Source organism: Melopsittacus undulatus, chromosome 7, assembly GCF_012275295.1.
Source record: "Melopsittacus undulatus isolate bMelUnd1 chromosome 7, bMelUnd1.mat.Z, whole genome shotgun sequence".
In the NCBI taxonomy this organism is placed as follows: Eukaryota; Metazoa; Chordata; class Aves; order Psittaciformes; family Psittaculidae; genus Melopsittacus; species Melopsittacus undulatus.
In genome coordinates this window covers 64,699,286-64,720,015 of record NC_047533.1, presented here as the reverse complement: position 1 = coordinate 64,720,015, position 20,730 = coordinate 64,699,286, and the positions used below count along the sequence as shown (strand labels likewise).

The 20,730-nt window shown below is 40.1% G+C and overlaps 2 protein-coding genes across 3 annotated transcripts in view; one reads left to right on the top strand and one right to left on the bottom strand.

The window, feature by feature from the left end:
- MGAT4D (MGAT4 family member D) overlaps positions 1 to 4,646 on the bottom strand; it is a 38,915-nt gene extending 34,269 nt beyond the window's left edge. Inside the window, exons 1-2 of one of the 2 annotated variants that reach the window (XM_034064611.1) lie at positions 4,570 to 4,646; positions 2,915 to 2,990 (exon numbers count right to left, since the gene is read on the bottom strand). Coding sequence is in view for 1 of the 2 variants with exons in the window: in XM_034064610.1 (XP_033920501.1) it covers positions 1,964 to 2,054 (91 nt within the window). In the remaining variant the exon portion in view is untranslated. Of the gene's footprint in view, positions 1 to 1,963; positions 2,101 to 2,914; positions 2,991 to 4,569 lie in introns of those variants that run through there. The other variant, XM_034064610.1, reaches the window with a different exon arrangement.
- A 2,783-nt stretch (positions 4,647 to 7,429) lies between these two features.
- ELMOD2 (ELMO domain containing 2) lies at positions 7,430 to 18,747 on the top strand. Its single transcript, XM_005142364.3, has 8 exons — positions 7,430 to 7,757; positions 8,620 to 8,648; positions 9,966 to 10,060; positions 10,870 to 10,999; positions 11,945 to 12,078; positions 12,702 to 12,770; positions 13,955 to 14,088; positions 14,442 to 18,747. Exons 1-8 carry the CDS (start codon positions 7,604 to 7,606, stop codon positions 14,597 to 14,599), a joined length of 903 nt encoding a protein of 300 aa, XP_005142421.2. The 5' UTR covers positions 7,430 to 7,603; the 3' UTR covers positions 14,600 to 18,747.
- Positions 18,748 to 20,730: the final 1,983 nt, after the last annotated feature.

The window sequence follows — 20,730 nt, the reverse complement described above, 5'->3', positions numbered from 1 at the left end:
GTACAACAAACAAAAAAAGGTTATTTGCTATCCCAATGTCACTACAATCCAAGAAACAATACCTGGATAGAAACCAGAAGGAATACTGCAGACTGCTGCTGCTTAATGCAGTATGCTGTAGTCAAAGATCAAGAGCAGCCTAAATGTGTTAATGGGCAAAGCAGAGAAAGAAACTAAAGTGAGAGGAGATTTAACAAATGTGTGGAAGAAAATTAGCCAGAGATCAGCATTTGAGTGAAAGAGATGGGAACTGACAAGCTGCAACAGTACTTGACCTCTCACTAACAGGTGGGATAAGTGATAAGGGCATTAGAAAACAATGCAGTTTGACATGGGAGAATATTGGGCACTCCTGTTGTGCTCTAAGCATGTCAGTGAAAAGGCACATTCTACAACATGGAAGGGAAAAAGAGAGGTTTAACAATATTTAAGCAGAGGTATCTGCCTGCTTTCAGTGAAAAAGATTAGCTTCAAACCACCTTCTTAACTAGATGTTCTGTAACAATAGAGAATTAGTTGATTTGCTCCCAGTGCTTCTCTGTGGAAAAAGGTGACAACATACATTCTTAGTATGTTGGTATGTTCTTGGGTTTTTCTCAGAGGGTAGAAGTTTCTGTCTTCTAACACCATTCAGAAGCAAAGACTATATTTCCAGCAAAATAAGCTTAATACAAAAATCATTCACCACATGCTGTTACCTCCTCCATTAGTTACTAGTATCAAATATTATTTACACATTTGTGAGATTCACCAAGCTTGCTGAGCATGTGGTTCCAAAGACTACATATTTACATTTGTAATGGCTAAAAGTTTGTTAAGAAACCAGGTGCTAATAATTATAATAAGGAAAATTATATTGCTGGAAAGGAATTGGTTATTCTGTCTACTGTGGAGGAGGAGACAGCTGTGGAAAAAGTTAAAACAACATATATACCACCACAACATGTACTAACCCTCCACCAAAACAGACAAAATAAAACCCAAACCAAAACACCATCAGAGAAAGGCCAAAAAGAAAGGGGAATGAAAATGGACTTTCAGGAAGGAGAAGTCACAAGAAACATGGTGCCAGGGGTGGTAACTACAGATGCAACAAATGTTTTCATTCTATCACCTCTTGGATCTTAGTTTCTTAATACACACCCTGCCTTTGCTTCTGTTTTTCCTTCCCCACTCCTAGCAGGATTGCTACTGAGAAAAAGTGTTGTAAGATAAACAACCATATAGTTAATAAGAAATTATGAAAGCAGGGGGGTCAGCACTGCCTTTACTCAATATTCTGTTGTGGTGCCAAGATTTCTACTGCCACTTCTATCTGTTACAGAAATAAATAATATAAACAAATTATCAGCTAGGCAGAGTTCCTCCCTCATCCCACAAATTACTAATTGGCTTATTCTAATTCTACAGCATCTATAAAACCAGATCTTTTTTAAAGGTGCATATGGGAAGCATTTAGAGATTGCCTTTCTCTGCCTCACCCAAAACTGTCCCATAACAAGCCACAGCTGCAGACCTCAGAGGTACTGTTTGGAGAGATCTTCTCATTTATTTTTGGAAAATAGCATCAGTTTTATTTTTTTTCTGAGACTCTTAGACATGGCTTTTCATAGAACTATCCAGCATGTGCCACCTGCATAACTTACGAAAGAGACACAAGTTATTTTAAGGTTTATAAATGAAACCATAAAAACGTCAGGGGGACTCAGCCTCTCTCACGCCTCGACCTCCCACCGAGTGCTCCCTCACTGCCACCCGTGGGGACTCTGCCGCACGACGGCCTCACTCGCCTCCGCTGTCCGTGACAGGCGGAGGGACCCCGGCCGCTGGGGTAGGGGAACCCAGCGCCACGGTGCCCGGACACCGGGAGGTGCCGCCGCCCAGCCCTCCCTCCGCTCCGCTCCCCTACCCGACGGGACGGACGGGACGGGCTGCTCCCGGCTCGCCTCGGCTGAGCTCTCACCTCGGGTTCCGTGCCACGCCGTGTACCACAGCAGAGGGAAGGCACAGCCGAGGCACAGCACCGTCAGGAGCTGGCCGTGGCGGAGCCGCATCTCCCGACGGGACGCTGCCCCCACGGCCGCGGTTCTGACGCCAGAACGCCACCTTCACCGGGTTAACTGCTGACCGGGCGTGTCCACGCCACGGCAACCTGCCCCCCCCCCCGCACCGAGAATGGGCCGGGGCACGGGCACGTCCTCCCGGCACCCCACTTCCCGGGGGCAGTGCCGCCGTGCCCTCCCGCTTCACGGTGGTAGGGAGGGACCCGTTCCTCCCGCATCCCGGCTTCCTCACCGGAGACAGCTGCCCCGTGGAGGGGCTAGGAGCCAAACTAGAAAACCTCTTCACTGCAGCAAGTACAGGCTGTACTTTTACAGCCACGACCGTCTCTGCCACATGCCTGGACAGGTACAATGTAGCTCAAGTCACACCATCAGAACGATTATCAGTATTTTGCTCGTTTAAACCCAATGTTTCATTTGTTTGCATATCACTTATATGATTCTACCAGGAAGGCAATTAATTAATACACAATTAATACACACACCTAGCACAGTCAGATGAAGAAACAAAGTTTTTCTGTTCAGTTTTAGAAAAAAAGTAGGGAAAGCAGCTGCAAAACCTAACCTCCTGACATCCTGATATGCACTGGTTAGGATGACATTTTACTTTGGCCATCGTGCCCTGCTTCACACATATGTCTTCCCGACATGGCAGGCACACCTCTTTTCCTGTTTAGATCCTTTGCAATTCATAAGCAAATGAAAAACTAGTCACTGTTTAGAATACATCTTCTGTAACATGGTTTATAAAGACAGGAGATACTTACTGAGCCTTCCAGAATCTGTTACTGGGACACAGTTCTAATAGAACCATTTGTGTTTTAGAAGAAGAGAGTACCTCCTTTTCATACCTAGTCAGTGGGGAGTCAGTGGCTTTCACTTTGATATCTTCTCTGCCTGCTCACAGATCTACCCTGCAATCAACCCCTGCAATAAAAAAACCCACAGTTTCTCATTTTGCATTGCCAAGTCCTGAAGGATAACTTCAGAAATCATACTAGACTTGGTCAGCTGATAAAAGCAGTAAGCTGTTTGCTATCTAATCTGTTACCTGCTTCCTTATTACTAGCATATGTAATTTATTGCTTTATATACCCAAAGGACATACTATTTTATATATTTGGTTTATAAAAATATGTCTGTGTTATTAATACAATATCTCTTCCCCCCTTTTCTCTGTTTACAACTGCATCTTAATTTATACCAAAGCCCCATGTCACTGGCAATAGTGTCGTGTAAAAGCAAACAAAACCCAGCACTGCTGTGCAGACACAAGTGTGCTGGAGCCCTAGTGTGAATGCTGCCTTGATGTGCTACTCCTCATACCACCGACACCTTGACTACACCCTTCTTTGAAAGGACTTCAGACTCCCCAAATTGTACATTGCTGCTCCTGCAAGGTAATTGAAACCTTCCAGTGTTGACTTGGAATTATACATGTTATTATTCATGAATCATTGTGAAAGCTCGAGTTTGCCCTCACTATTCCTGATCAGTACCCATTCACTCTAAACTTCCCTCTTCCTCTTTTCTGATTGCATCTTTGATATTTTTACTGACAAATGTTTAACCTACACTTTGAATATGTATTTGCAACTGTTTGTATTACCAATGTGATTATGACTTAATCTTCTCATGCTATTGCCTCCTTATCACCTTTTCCCTCTCCAAATTAACAAACTAAAAGCTCAATGTACTACTTCTGATAGAGGATCAATGTAGATTTTTGGCACAGTTGCAATAAAACAGAGATCTAAAACTAGGAGGAATAAATAAGCATTAAATATGTTATATGTAGTGAATAAAATGCCTTTTAATTGACTGGCCAGTGTTTCATCTGTTAAAAAGCCAAAGCAAACATGTAAATGATGTGGTCAAGCAAGAGTGTTACTGAAGATAAGAATAACAGAACTGTAACACATGCTTAATTTTAGCTTCTTTTCAGAGTCAGTAAGAAAAAAAGCCACAAACCATCACATATATCCAGAAATTAATAACAAAGCTACACGCCATACAGGGAAAGTCTATGCAGACTGCCACTGAATGCATTAGATGTTATTTATTAAGGCCAACACTAAAACAGATGCAGTTACTCAGCCATGATGGGTTGTGGTGATCATTTACTTACTGCTCACTATTCAGACCAGCACCTTAACTTATGATGAGGTATTGCATTAACTGTTCCTCAAAAAAAATCAAAATACCTCATCACTGAAAATGTCATGAACTTCCACTGCATTTGGGCCTACTACAGAGGCCCTCTTACTTCCTTAATACCTCCCTCCCAGTGCTCTCTTCGTACATTATTTCACAGGCTCAAGAACTATGCAGAACTGGAATAAGATGCACAGGGGTTTTTAGGGGGGTGATAAATATTTCCGACCAGTTTTACCTCAGAGTAGCAGACTTTTTGCACTTTTGGCAAACTGGTCATCTTTAAAAATGCTATAAAACATGCTGCTGAATAACCTAAGTCATTCAACTTAGCTCCATCCAGGTGCCTTACCTGCAAGAAGGTTTCTAGGCTTGTCCTCATGCTTTGTAAGCGAATCTCTTTTCTTGCTGATTATCTTATATTGTCAATACTTGTTTTCACACATCTGTGGCTAAGCAGAAGAAAGATGAAAATAAATACTGGACAAAAATACAGGCTCATGGGTGAAGTAAGTAATGGATTATTTTGTACGTGGGTTGCACCTGCCTTTCATCTACAAGGGTACATGAACAAAGAATAACTGCCAATAACAATAGGTAATACTTGCTGCCATGGAAAGTTTTCTGACTGCGTAGAGATCTGACTGATATTGCTGGTTAAAGTCCCCTTTTATTTGACCTGCTGTCACCTTAGAAATGTGATTTTAAAAGGTAAACAGTAGGTCATTATCTTTCCTTCAACAAAAGTCTAGGTGAAGGTAATGTTGGAAGGCAACTACTGAACACAAAAAGAAGAAGGTAAATTTTCTTCTTAAGCTACCACTTTATATTTTTGATTGTCCTAACACATGAATTGACTGAATACGATGATACAGAAGCATCTTGCACGAGTCAAGAACTAACATTTGTGTAAAATAAAATATGCTCACTGTTTGGCAAGTTATAAAAAGCTGTGAAAAGCCTGTCAAAACCAAATGCTTTAATATTTTAAAATAAATATATGTAACTGGTTACAGATTTTACTTTAAGATATTTAAGAGAACATTGTGTAAGTAAAAAAAGTATGAGCTAGATGAAAACTTGCTTCTTTTAAACTCTCACATTTCAGAAGTGCTAAAGCACAAGACTTTAAAACTGTCCCAGCTCAAAAAGTCTAATTATAACACAGAGAGTATGGTGCAATGGCTTGTCAACACTGGATACTCTACACATCAGTCCTGGAGACTGGAAGCAAAGAGAACTGACTGAGAAAACAATGATAATCTACTGTGTATATTTATTATTACAGTAAAGTTTAAAATGTAATAAATCAAAAAAGTGGAACAAATTCCAAAACCTGCAGTAGTAGTTGTTACTTTGGTTCTTGATCCATACAAAAAGGAATTTCTATTTAAGTACGAATATCAGGAAAAAATACTGATAGTGACAGGAAGCTATTTAATCCATTAAAAGACACAATGTAAAGTGAAACTCCTGAAGCAGTATGAAGGTTTTATTTTGGTATACATCAACAGAAGCCTCATCAGCTAGAAATTTCCCTGCTGTTTGCACAGACCCACACTTCCAGGATGCACCTGCTTGGCTTCCCAAGTTACTGTGTTAGCTCATACTCCTAATGAACTATCTCAAAGCAAACCTCATTGCAGAGGCGTGAACACCGACAGCAAGCACCTGACCACCCTTCCATTTTCTCATGCTGTTACTATTCCTCTGCCTTATCAACATCAAACTATGGGGCCCTGCTGCTGCAGAAGCCATTCTTCTGATGATGAGTTTTCATGTAGCTGCGTTTAAATACCGCAGCAGCAGTGCTCTGCCAAGCTGTTAGATGGAAGGTGTAACACACTGGTTTTTCCTGATCTGGATTATTTAGTTGTTCACATACTAGTGAGGTGAGAGCTGTAGCTTACACTGGTCCGGCAGCACTGGCAGATCTTTTTATCAGTTCTTGGGCACTGGATCTGTGATATCTTTTCAAGGTATTTTCCAGGTTTTGTCCATCCTGGACCAACTCATATGCAGGCAATGTGTGGAACCGTCATGCCATCCTGTCACCAGGTAAGAATACTTTCTGATAAATACTTTTTAGTTTCTTTTCATCCAGTTGCACTCTAATGCTTTAAAGGTCAGATTACTCTCTCAGAAAGTTACAATGAAATGACCATCTGCTGCCTCTTAATATGCACCATCTCTCCTCAGTTTTACAAAGCAGGAATCAGATCGCCAAATAACTGAAGTTCACATATCAGTGATTCCCCCGCATGAAACTTGGCACCTCTGCTAGGAGGGTAAAAATCCAGAGGGAGGATGCCAAATGTGTTGGTCCACCCTCTGAAATCCTCTGTGGGACACAGGCCACCAGACCTGCTGTGTGGCTTTTGAGTCCGTGTAAAAGGTCCTTCGATTTCCTCATATTGAAAAATAGATCAGAATGTTGTCCAGCAAGTCTGTCAGCATCCCTTCAACCATCCCAATTTGCTTACAACTTAGAGCAACAGAATTCCTTCCGCTGTCCCCAAGGAGCTGTTTACTAAAATAATCATTAATTATAATACTGTGGAAATACTGACTGGAACTAATTGAACCTTTAGGCTCCATTCAGCAATGGCACAAAAGATGGCAAAGCACACCTTTTAGGAAGCATCTGGCCCAGGTAAATCCATAACATCCTTCTGATTAGCATTAATTAGCTATCACAGAGAAAAGCAACAAGCCTCCAAGCACAGTTTAAGCGCTGAAACAAGTACAAGCGGTCCCCAGCCATGATTTGTAAGGCACACGAATGAGTTGAAGGTGGTAACTAGCATTATTAGATGCTAATCGGCGGTTCAGGTGCGAACTCGTCTGTCTGTGCCAATTCCCCAGTTAGCCCTGGTGTGACCCAACTGGCAGGCCTGTGCCAGACACACTAAGGTGTTGGGTGAGGACCTCTGAACCCTCACCTGGGAGGTGTTACCTCTACCTGTGCCTGGAACCGGCCTAGGAGACAAAGCCTCTGGGGCAGGAGGCGCTGTACCCGAGCTAGGCCGGGGCCTGCTCCCCCTCAGCCGCAGGGAAGAGGCCTCGGCTGAGGGCGCGGAACCGAGCGTTACAGCCGCACAGCACCCCCGGTAACTGCCACCGGGACGGGGAAAGACTTCCCCCCCCCCCCCCCCCCCCAGCACTTCCGACCCGTCCTCTCCCGCACCGCCATCACTTCCAGGTCGGGAAAGGCGGCTTCCGGCGGGAGGATGCGTGCGGCGGCCCGGTGCCGCTAGGCCGCCGGCACGGAGGGCGCGGGGCACTGCCCGTTAACGGCAGCGCGGGGCTGAGGGCACCCGGCGCGGGAGGCCGGTCACCGGTGGCTGCCGCCGCCGCGCCCCTCCCGCTAACGCGGGGCGTCCGTCATGCAGAAGATGTTGATGTACTTGTGGGGCTTCCTGTACAACAACTACCTGCGGTTCTGGCTGAAGTGGCTCCTGAGGCTGCTGACTCAGAAATGCGAACTGCAGCGGGTCTTAGAGGGCTCCAAGGCGGGTGCGCGGCGGACGCTGAGCATAGGTAATGAAGAGTGCCAAAGCGGGACGGGCTGGGAGCCTGAACAGCCGTACTTGGGAGCCAGGAGCTGTCCCGAGTGCATCGTGCATCCATTGGATGGGGTCTTCAGACTTTCTTCCCGGCTGTTCAGTGAGGATTTTCATAGAATCACAGAATGGTTTGGGTTGGAAGGGACCTTAAAGCTCATCCAGCTCCAACCCCTGCCATGGGCAGGAACACCTTCCACTAGAGCAGGTTGCTCCAAGCCCCTGTGTCCAGCCTGGCTTTAAACACTGCCAGGGATGGGGCAGCCACAGCTTCTCTGGGCAACCTGTGCCAGGGCCTCACCACCCTCATAGGGAAGAACTTCTTCCTTATGTCTATTCACAAGCAGTTTAAAGCCATTTCCCCTTGTCCTGTCCCTACACACATCTCTGCAGATTTCTTGTCAGCCTCTTTAAGCACTGGAAGCTGCTCTAAGGTCTCCCTGGAGCCTTCTCTTCTCCAGGCTGATCAAGCCCAGCTCTCTCAGCCTGTCTCCACAGCAGAAGTGCTCCAGCCCTCTGACCATCTTTGTGGCCTCCTCTGGACCCACTCCAAAAGGCCCACATCCCCAGAGCTGAATGGAGTACTCCAGGTGGGGTCTCATGAGAGCTGAGTAGAGAGGGAGAATTGCCTCCCTCGACCTGCTGGTCACACTTCTTGTGGTTCCACCCAGGGTATGGTTGGCATGATACCTGTTAATTTTGAGACTGAGTAATTTAGTTCAATTATGTGTATAAAAGTGATGCAAAATTTTATAATGTGCTGCAAGAACATCTACTGTCAATTATTTAAACAATTCAGTTCAATTTGACTGTGACGTTTACTTTTTTCTGTATTGCAGAACATTCACTGGAGTCATCGAAGAATAAGGTAAAAGATACTAGCATTTAAACTATAATAGAAACTTCTTTCAGAGACAGATCCCAGAAAACAACACATGTATTTGTTGTTTTAGGGTGGAAGAAAGTAGAGGCAGAGAGGAGAGAACAGTACTTTCAGCTCTGTATGCTAGGGTTAGTCAAGGCTTCTCAAAAATAACCCTATGTTCTCTGCAAATGTTTGTTCCCATCTCTCCAAAAGTTTACCCGCTCTTCAGCAACTCAGGCCAGTTGTTATGCAGAGCTTGTGCTCACAGAGAGGGTCAGCTCTCCCTGTCACAACAATCTCTGCTGGTCTTGTAGAAACCATAAGTGTGATAGAGATTAATGATACAGATAAAGCAATTAAATGCTGTATATACAATAACGTCTTGAATTGTTGGAAAAAGTTTGCAGGTGGATATTGAGTGACAAACTAATTCCAAGTATTCTGTAGCTGTTAAACATAAGCTAATCCTTTAAATCCTCGAATGAACAAACCTTTTCTCTTTAGACATTGAGGTGACTGCATGCTCTGTTTTTCCAGCTGATCATTGGAACATTATGTTGAGAGAGAATTAGTAACTGCCACAAGCATCTTTGTTGCAGTAGAGCACAGTATGGGTGGGTCTTTTAGCTTCTTTTAATGAAATGATTATATTAACTATATGTTGTTTTTTAAAAGAGTTAACCTTTTGCTGTACTGAAATGAAGCTGCTTTGGTGTTAGTATGAATTGTGTGAAAGAATGCATTACGACCATAAAAAGTTTGGAAGATGAAGTTAAATTTTAGGTGGGCAGTGTATAGTTATTGGTACTAATATTTGCCCTTTACCTTAGAAGGCTGCAGAATAGCAGTATCTTACGTTATGTTCTTTTGTTTCACTCCAGCATTGAAACCTCAGCTTTGTTAGCTCAGCATCTTCTAATTCTGAGGCATTATTTCGTTATTGAAATTGTATCACTTTTACTCCTGGACAGCTACATTTTTTTTCAACTGAATTAGGAATGGTATGTTTCAATTCAGCATTTGAAAGCAAAGGAGAACCTTGACTAAGCAACTCGCCAACTTTTTATTTACTCTTTATGGGATATCTGTGTAAATGTTTTTTATAGTCTGAAAAAGTTACAAATTATGCTTTTATGTAATTATTGCATATAATATATGTGCAATTTGATCCCATTTATTGTAAAGATTTACAATAAATTGACTGTTCTTTCATAGTAAACAATATGTACATAGCAAGTATACAGAAGCTGACAAGTAAGAATAAAGTAGAGGATAGACTTCTGCACTCCTCATAAGACTCTTATTATGTTAACTTCCTAGATTTTGAGAAATGCTGTGCATGTTGAAGAAGCCGAAGTGGAGAAGTGTGTCAGAGATTTAATGAAAGAAAAGAAAATCAAACAGAAGGATACAGGGTATGTTTGAGCCTGAACAGAAGTTCTTTATGGCAGATAATGCTGATTTTTTGGCATATTCTAGCAGTTGCTAAATCTGATACAATATTTAAGTCAATCAGCACAAGTACTTAAAAAGAAATTAGAAAAGAAGGTAGCGTTGTGTCCTCTTCTGCTTTAGAAAATAAATTACCAAGTTTTAATTGGTAGGATAGAATAATAGGATAACTGCATCTCTATCTTGCAAGCTCCTTCTGTTACTCCTTATTTTTAAGTAATGTGATTACTGCATATGTTGATTACATGAACTATGTAATTGCTTAGATATATTTGAGAGTATAGTGATGTCTGATGAATGTTTGCATTCATCTGCATACGTAATTACAAACAATTGAGAGGAAAAATTGTGAATAGTCAGAATTTTAAAGTTTAATGAAATGCTTTGAAGCTCTAAGTATTTCCAACAACACTTCAGAATTTAAAAGTCTAGAGGCAGGTGAAGGATGATATATGGAGTTTTCTTGTGTCATCACAGATACCAGCTAAATTCCTTTTTACTTCCATAATCTAAGTGAATAGGGCCTGACTGTGCAGCACTGGAACTGGCTAGAAGGTTTTCAAAATAGAAATAAGGTCCATATAGCAGTGTACTTGACCAGTATATTGTGGTTTCAAAGATAAAAGTAAAGCACTTCCTAATTCTCATGTTTACATTGCAACATAAGAAATGTCTTATCTGGTTGTTCGAGCAAGGATTTATAACTGACTTTATGCCAAAAATAACTATACCTCTTTATGAGCTTCTGTGTGGTGTTTTGTTGTTATTTCAGGTTTAAGACAGATCTGCGTATATCCTTACTGCAGATATCAGGTTATAAAAAACTTTACTTGAATGTGGAAGATCTGAGGAAGATCCCATATGATTCAGATAATGAAGAGCATGAAGACCAGTTAATTGAGGTGAAAATAATAATTAAATACAAAAGCTGTTTGCTTGGCTCTTCCCCTCCAAGTCCAATAGCTCAAGTGAACTTAATTTATTGGTAGTATTCTTACCAGTTGGCCTATTAAAGCTCTTTTCTACTTGTGAACTGCTAAGCCATTACACAAGTGCCACATTAAAATACAACATGAAAGCAAAACAAACTAGTAAACTAGAGTTACTTGTGCTGGGATTATTCTGTGTGAAATCAGGCATAACACCACTACATAAGTAGCAAAATACTTTTGTACTGGATCACTGAAGGATCGCAATTAAAAATATATTTAATGTTGTGCACATGTCTAATTTATAAACCAATAATTACCAAATTACAAAAAAGCCCAAAATGAGACACTAGTGTTTTCTTATTACTGCATCCCAATCAGTGTCAAAGAGGACAGTTTCATACTGGAAGATAAAAGCTATCAGTAATGTATTTTAGGTAACAATAAATAATAGCAAGGAAATACTACTGCTTGAGGCTTTTTTTAAATAGCTTCTACTGTGCAAATACATTAGTATGTCATCTACAATTATCTCAATTAGCTATGCAAGTCCAAACATTGACATGTTAAGTAAGATTTCACTGATAGTTTGTATTTCAGCTTATAGCTGTCCTATCAGAAAATGGTGCATAAATTAATTTCTGATGTGAAACAAATCTTTGTCTCTTTAGTCTTGATACAGTGGCTTTGTCTGTGAGGGGAAATGATCACATTTAATGTTAAATGTCATCATTTTCACAATGGCTGAAATAAGCTATTGTAGTATGACTCCAGATTGCTACTGACAGAAAAGAACAGCATGCAGATTGTATTCTGTTCCTTGGTGAATGGTTTCTAATGTGCAGTAGCAAGTGTTCTGAATTACATGACTTGGAATACTCTAGCAGCCATGCATAACATGGAAGCATATTTGTGCAGCTTTGGAATTTGCTGATGCCTCATGAGAATCTGAAGGCCAGAATCACCAAGCAGTGGTGTGACATTGGCTTCCAAGGTGATGACCCCAAAACAGACTTCAGAGGAATGGGACTGCTGGGGTTAATGAATCTGGTGTAAGTGAAAAATAAGTATTTAATTTCTTTTGTAACAAATTTTCAATATCTGTATATTTTCTCTAGATAGTGCTGTTTCTAATAAAAACTGAACAGAAACAAATAGAAATGGTGGCTTCTGTACAGTGAAAACGGGTATTTTCTAAATAAGTCAACATTTCTAGAGGTTGCACATCTGTAAATGTGCAGCTGAGTAAAGGCCAAAAACAAGTTGAGGAACAGAAAATTGCCTGAGACACCTTATTTTTTGTTGTCCTTATGTTTTGTTGATAGATTTGGTAGGTTTTAACTTAGAAACTAACTTGTCAATGGCTTTTTAAATTCCTGAATTTCTGTAATGAAAAATAAACCATAAAGCATAATGTTGCTAAGCTGATTTGTAGACTTGGGTGAACTTCATATTTTTCAGAACACAATTTTTCTTTCCCATCTTTATAGTTCATACTGAATATAATTTAACTTGCTACCTTTGCCTTGGTTTTCACTGTGTGCCATTTTTCAGTCCAGGGTAGTATTCAGCTTTAGTTTAAAGTTGCGCATTTTGATGCTGAACACGTTAATTTTTTTTTTTGTTAATATATGAGCTTTACAAAATAATGCAAGATCCTGTTTTACACTAACAGGTATTTCAGTAAGCGTTACACAGAGGAAGCTCGTCAGATCCTTTCTCATTCACATCACCCAAAGTTGGGGTAAGTCACTACATTTGACTTTTTCTGGCTTGCTATGCATAAGATTCATATGAAGATCACAAAGTATGTCTCCTGAAAATAAAGAGGAGAATATTTGTGGGTGGTTTTTGCCCAATAAAGGGTGAGAAACCCAACACAGAATCAGTTTTAGGCTGGGAACTATCTGCAGCTTGGCTTTTTTGTTTTTTTTTTCCGAATAGACTTGCACAAAAACGTTGCAAAATACTGGCTTTGGCTAATACAGTGAACACCTTTAACATCATAGTTATCCTTATTTGTAGTAGGCTTAGTGTAGATTTAGAAATGAATACTTACTTTTTGCCACCTTATGATCCTGTGTTGGGATGGTAAGATGATCTGTTAAGCTCCCTTTTTTGGCTGGGTTTCTGTTCTGTGCTGAATATATACAAAGAGATGCTTTGTGGTTGTTCAAATTTAACTCAATTTTTGAAAACTTTGTATATTAAAACATTTAGGTCATTTATAGGGAAATGTACTCTAAAACTAGTCAGGTACAGAGGAAAGCAGGTAAACCTGTGTGTATCATCCAGTCCATCTAGTCTCAGTTAACTCAGTTACCTACCAAGAATGGGAGGCTTTGATGACTTCCAACTAAATAATACTACCTTGTGCAACAGGGTCATGAATAAGAGATCAGAGATGCTTAGATCAATTAAATGTTCATATCACTGACACTAATTAATATTTTTCCCTTTTCTTCCCTCAGAAACATTTGTGTCAGAGGTCCTTTAACAATTTCTATTATGGTGCTTTCTCTGCTGTGCAACAGAAAACCAGATTTTTGTCAGCTTGAAGAACAGGTTGAGATGGCCATTCCATTTATACTGCAACAGCATTTTTGATGTTTGATTTTTTAGTATTCCAGTAGAGCTGGTGATTTGCAGTGAGCAAACTGAGGTCAATGCTGATTAGCTTTACCATCTCATTATTGCCTAATGGCAGCATTTGTCCTACTATTGTATAGGAAACTAATGTTTTTAGAGAACTTTTCCATGGTTGGTTGCACCAGGGAACAGAAAGAGTGGTCTGTAGCCCAGAGTCAGCTTGCCAACAAGTATCATAAGAAAAATTGATGTACAGTTATCCTAATGCAGACTGTTTCAGGGAAGCTCTTAAGTCCTTCAATCCATAAGGTAACACATGACATCTGATTGGTGTTGCAGATATTCTTATGCAATAGTTGGAATCAACCTGACAGAAATGGCATACAGCTTACTTAAGAACGGTGCTTTAAAGTCTCATCTGTACAACATGGTCTTTGGATTGCCGCAAATGGAGCACTTCCATCAGTTTTACTGTAAGTATATGCAGCTTCTGTAGAACGGACTATGGGGGAAGGCCTACAATATAGAGTTTAGGATGCTGAAAATGCACCTGATGCTTACACACTGTGCTACAGAAATTTGCATTTAAGGGATACATTTAGGTGTCTTTCCATATATTAGGGACGGCAGTCTGAAAACTCAGTATTTGCAGATTTTCTTTTCTGTTCATTATTACAGGATCTAAATGCTTGCTGTTGACCATGATGGGACAGTTCTTACTTTAAGGGATTGATTAGAGTCTAAATGATTGTTCTAGGTCTAGCTAGATCAAGGCAGAAAATTGTGGAAGTCTTTTTTGCAGGTCTGCATTTTTATTTCTTCACAGGTTACCTGGTTTATGAGTTTGACAAATTCTGGTTTGAAGAAGAACCAGAAAGCATTATGCACTTCAACCACTACAGAGAGAAATTCCATGAAAAAATTAAGGGACTTCTCCTGGATTGTAATGTGATACTGACCTTAGGAGATACAAAGAAACCTTAACTCCTCTGCAGTCTATGAGGTTCTGCATCAAAAATGGAGTTATGCATTTGGATAAAGTCTTGCATGTTCCACCAAAAACTGTTTAATAATAGAACCTTTTTACTGTCTTTTTTTTTTACGTCTAAGAAGATAATCAAAAGTGAGTTCAGAAAGCTTGGACAATCAGCCTCTGTTTACAGGTCTTTATATGCTATTCTCCAAAGGACAGCTTTTTAAAAAAACAAAATGCAGAACAAAAACCAACCAACAAGCCAAGACAAAAAATAACCCTCTAATCTCAAGAGCCTCTGGAGCATTTGCTTTCACAATTTCTATTATACTTCTTGGTGCAGGGACATGAAGCAGGTATTTATGCTGCATCGTGTTTTCCATTAACAAATTTGACTGTTAAATTGTCTTTTAAAAACTTCTTTTAGTTGAAATTACTCTGGTTTTAAATTTTGTTTTCTAGTTCTTAAATGTAGTTGATGGTTCACTCATCAATGTTAAAATTCCCTGTAAAGGAGATGTCCATGAAGGGGATGTTTTAGTCACTTATGATTCTGGAGAACAGCCTTAATCCATCAACATACTGACATACTTAGGAGAAATTACTTCTGGCTAAGGAAGTTTTCTTATCTACGGCTTTGTACCAGCAAATTCCTATGCTTGGAAAAAGCTTAGTTTGCAAACAAACAAAAAGAACCACAAATCATCAGTGTGAGGATCAGATCCTCTGCCTAAAGCTACTCCTTCTAAAAATATTCGTACTGTAAAACATTTCAATTCTTTCTAACCTGACTGCTGCTCAGGCTGCTTGACTCTCCATTTGTTGTCAGCTGTCCCTTTAGCAGCTAATGGGGTCTTCTCAGTGGGAAATAAAAGAGTTAGTTTAGCCCTTTTATATAGTTCACTCATTAAAAACCTTTGTTGCAGCTGCAGTCCCTATTTTGTGAGAATAAACCCACACGAAGTACAAGTCTCTAACAAAGATGTCTTTTCCATGGAAGGGATGCAACTGTTACATGTTTCTCAATCTTGGCACCCTCAGACAATCTAGTCAATAGGACTTCATATCTATAGTGTGACTAATGGTTGCTTAAAGCAACTATAAACACATTTGGTATGATCATCACTTCATTTTTTAAAAACCTACTATTAAATATAAGTGCCTTCTGCTTTATTCAGTCAGTGTTTTATTTTGATTCTGTAACCAGATCATAGCCTTAGAAACTTGATTTATTTGGGAAAGACTCTTTAAGTATATACCTAAATAGCACACAGTGGCACAAAATATTTGTATGCTAATATAAGCTTTCATGCCTTTGTTTTTTTTTTAATCATCTCAGGTAAATCAGTTAACTTTTAGTCAGTGACTAATCATGAAGAGATTCCTGAACAATATAAATATTGAACACAAGGAAAAAGACAAACCTGTTTTTGTAATGAGTATTGTTACACTACATAAGTATTAAATGTATTATAATATGTAATACTACACCTGCTTGGAGATAATCAAACCCCAACTGGGCATGGCTCTGAGCAGCCTGATTTAGGTGACTGCTCTGGGCAGGGGGTTGGCCTAGGTGATCTCCAGAGCTGCTTTCCCACCTCTGTAATTCGGTGAGTCTATTGAATAACTTCTTGCACTGCATCTACCCAGTTGCTTTTGGTTCCTTAAATGTTGGTAGTCTCTTATTCGTGGGAAGGCTCCTGATCAGGGTAGCCAGTATAGATGTAGAAAGTAACACAGGTCTGTTTTCATTTTAGGATACCTTCGATATAGATGAGAGTTAAACAATTCTCGGTTTTAACATGTGCAGGATGGAGAAGTGTTTCTCTCATCTATGTTGGGTCGAGGCTATTCTACTGAAAAATAAAAGATAATGTGAAGACGCTTGTAGGGAGAATGTTAATGGTTATGCCATGGCTTGGAAGCTGAACAGCTAAACTGACTGATTAGGTAACAAAACTGACAACAGGAAACCAAGTTCTTTTGCTACTCCCAGGTATTTGAGTCCTGTAATTATCACCACTAACAAAGCTGGATCCCATAGTGAGTGTTCTGGGATTCAGGTCTTGCAATGGAGCTGTTTTTCCTGACCCTTATAGATACTGTCCATTCCTAAAACCTGAGGAAGGAGGTGGAAAGTGGACTCTTTTCCAGTGGCTGAGAGGTTAGTTGTCTGTTACTTTCTAGCCCCAGCTTCTGTCATGTTTGTCTTTGTTAATAATTTTTGCTATTGCTTGCAGATCTGCTTTGCAAACAACGTAAGACTAACTTTTGGAATTTCAGAAGTGACCCCAATATGTTTAGCAGCAGGAGGAGGAAAAGAGAGCTCGTTCTTGGTTTTTATCTACTGCTTGCTAGAAAGTACTGAAATTGCTTGAGCCATCCTCTAAAGCACTCCCCTGCATCAGAGTCTGCAAGCTTTTGATTTTTTGTTATTGCAACAGTTGCTAATTAACTTACATCCTCCTCTTTCCAGCCTTGGAGCTTTCACTCGGCTCCTGGTTCGCTGGGAGGCTGACATTTAACTACTGCCAAGGCTTTTAATGCCCAACTATCAAGCTTCACATTTCCTATCACACACCTAGGACCTTTTAGTGTAGAATGTAGGCTGAGCCTGATGAGATGCATCTACTGTGGCAGTACACAAGGAAAAAAAGTAAACCCAGCCCTCATCAGATGAGATATATGGGAATGCATTAGTTTGCATGTAGTGATTAAGGTGAACACTCTGTTAGGCTCCAATACACCTTCCCAGTGAACAGGCAGAATATGCATGTAGTTTTGTATGCTCAGGTAGCTCAGGCCTCGTGTCTAGGAGTCACTATCTGTAGACTAGTAATGGGTGTCCTTGTTTGCACCAAGTCATAGGATAATTGTATTATGGTTGTAGCTAGAAAATATATGGGAAAAAGTAAAATTGTGTTTAGGGAATAGCAATGTTTTACTAGTCAGCATTTTATACTAACTGTTGTAGGGCAACAGTCCTAAGGTTATGGTACTGGAGGTAGGCCACCTTTCTGCAAGTTGATATAATCAATTTGTCTAGATAATGAATTTGTCTAACAGCAGAATTTGTTGCTTGTGGTTTTAGTCTAAGAGTCTTAAAACCTTGCTAAAATCTTTTGTTATTTATTAACTGTCATGTTTTAAAGTATGTATTATCTTATTAGAATTTGCAGGTACTATTAGTTTTCTACTTGCTGCCTCTTGAAAGCATTCACAATGTGAAAGCTTATATGCAATAATAATTTTAATAAGAAAACCCAACAAAACTGAAGACAACGAGGTGGTTCTCAAAGTATTTTGTTGTTACTGCAGGAGCAACTGTTTCACAGACTACCTCCACTTATGTTATTTAGTGTATGCTTGAAATGTGGTGCCATTCCGTGAAAAATTAACCTGAAGTAGAAGTTTACCACAAGCAAAGTAAAATCTAGTCTTTTAGTAAGTAAATATCGCTTCATAAGGAAGAGACTTGTTTGGAAAGCAGTGCTATTTAGGAAGGAAGGAACCGAGGAAGTTTTTAAAGTGGTTATGCTTCTGTCATTTGATAGAGCTGCAGAAAGAATAGGGCACTATGTCCTAAAGGACTGTAGAAATGGGGCCAATTTAAGCACCTCAGCTATATAGTTTTGGATTTTCACTCTTTGAAAAACAAAACATTAAACACATACACAAAGCACCAAGCATTTCCAGATTATCCATCCTAGCTTAAATAATGACAGACATTTTACACAACCAGATCAGATAACCTTGGTTTTAAGAGTTACCGTGATGAAAAAGTTTGTATTTAGTTAGGTGTGAGTTCAGCAGTCAGTATTCTTGGAAATACTGCTAGTGAGTTTGTGGTAGATGTAACATGTTGTTCCTTTCTGTCATCCTTGGTTTGTGTTGCTGCTATACACTGGTGATCACTCTTCGGGCTGATGTTTCTTGTGCCAGTCTAGATAACTGTCTTTGTCTAGGGGAGAACAAACAAAAGCCAGCCCAAGAACAGGTTGTGGGCAGTTTCCTCTTCTCACACTGTGCTTAGATAGCTGCGTACTAATAGAAATTTCTGTTTACCACAGTATAAAAGCAATAATGTAAACTGTGATGTCTGTGTAATAGAAAGATGTTTACAATGGTAGCAAATAAAGAACAAGTTACTCCAAAATACTGTCAATCTGAATGTGTCCTGCCCTGCTAGAAACTGTAACAGTTTCCAGTTAGCCATGCTCTCAGTTCATGACTTGCACTGCAATAAGACAGGAAGCTTTATCCCATCTTTTTTTGTGGGTGTTTTTTGCTCTGAGAACTTGTTTAGGGTTTGTTACAGTTCCTGGGCTGGTGACTGTGCCTAGGAAAGGCATTCTTAGGAAATAAACCTGCACAAACTGCTGGAAGTGGTAGGCAGCACAACATCTGTGTGCATGAAAACTGAACTGGAAAATGCAATAACTGGAAAAAAGGTTGGCTGGCTCATGCACATTTTCTGGTTTTTATCATCATCTTCCTTGAATCAAACACCAGAAGAAAGGGACAAGATTTAAATCTGAGATCTCCATAAAAATGGTGTTTGTTTAACTCTGAAGGCCAGTCTGATACTATAGAAACACACACTTACATACAAGTCCACTTGAAATCTGACCTCTTGTAACAGGAAATTGTGTAGTGGGAAAGTCCAAGTTTGACAGACAAACCAAACTCAACCAAACCTGCCACCCTATATTGGGAGTATCTTGCACTGCAGTTAAGACCAACATCCTGTACTTCACTCCTTGTAATCCCAGCACTGAAACACACACAATGCTGCTGCTAGCAGCACGTCACACATTTCCATTATTAGCCATATTTCAATATTATGTTCCTTACCACAGTTTTGTTCTAATTATTTGCTGTTGGGCTAGTTTTTATATTTTCACTATTAAATAAAACAGCATTTTAAATGAGTATTAAAAGTCACAATTACTGCTTGAATTACGTAACATTTGACTCAAGACTATCTTCTAGTGGAAAGAAAAAGAAACAGCAGTTTTCTTCCAAGCAAAGGGCAAGGCTCAGCAACAGACACAACTGCTTCACTTCCTCTCTTGGTGTAATGTTATACCTCTGTGTACCTAAACTGGTCAGCACCAGCCATGGATCACCCTTCTCCCACTAGTGCATTTTTCATACAAAAATAGACACAACAGTATCAATAATTTTTACATTTACTATTTCATTGCTGATGAAGAGATTGTAGTTAAGTCAAATCACTCATAGGGATGCCAGAAGCTTGGAAACTAACAGCACTGGAGCTCACCAACACACATACAACCCAAATTGGTGGGACTTGGTGAGCTCCCCACCTGTAACCCACCGGGACAGCCATGGGCACCTCCTCTGACCTACTGCAGTGCTTATGCACCAGTATCATCAGCCTGTCTCTCCCACAGCCTTGCATGTACCACATCCTATGTACCATGCTGGCCCCTGCCATCCTGATTTATGACATGATACCTGAACATCCACTATAACAGCTCTAGCATCTCTGTAGAAGAACCCCTAAGGTTCTTTTCTCTTTACAATGGTTTTGAGATTAAGTTTTCAGTAGGTTTAATCCATCACATAATGGTTGCTTGCCCAAAACTCATGTAAAACAAACCATCACAAGCCTTAAACATAACCCTCAGTTTTAACCTACAATTCAGGAGCCATAAGATGCTACAATGAAGGAAATCAGTACCTCTGAACTTTCATATATTATCAGCATCTGAGTAAATGACAGACAGATTGGAAGGAAACTCAAGAATGTTTCTGGCTTCTTTTTTTTTTAATAGAGAAAGCTCTATAAAATAAGCTCGTGCTCCTCCATCTGCTGGCTGCCTCTTCACTGGCAAGCAGCACCCTGTTGCCAATAGGCTCCTACCAAACTAGAAAAGCAGCACACATCAGTGTCCAGTTGTGAATTTCACCTATGGAGAGGAAGATGACCTTCCTTTTCTGCACCCAGCTGAGACTAACAGCTCTAACTCAACTTTACAGTTCACAGATAGAAGAGTCTGTATCCCAAAACACGCAAAACACAGAACATAGGCATTTCTAAAGCCATACAGGCTTGCTTTCTGCAACACATATAGATAAGACTTAAACATACTCACGTTTCCTTGAGGGTTTC

What these genes read in the sequence shown, in the direction of transcription:
- ELMOD2 (XM_005142364.3), top strand. Translation starts at nt 7,604, where the DNA reads ATGCAGAAGATGTTGATGTACTTGTGGGGCTTCCTGTACAACAACTAC. An exon ending in TCACATCACCCAAAGTTGGG is followed by an intron (nt 12,771 to 13,954) that starts GTAAGTCACTAC and finishes TTGGTGTTGCAG; the next exon opens with ATATTCTTATGCAATAGTTG. An exon ending in GCACTTCCATCAGTTTTACT is followed by an intron (nt 14,089 to 14,441) that starts GTAAGTATATGC and finishes ATTTCTTCACAG; the next exon opens with GTTACCTGGTTTATGAGTTT.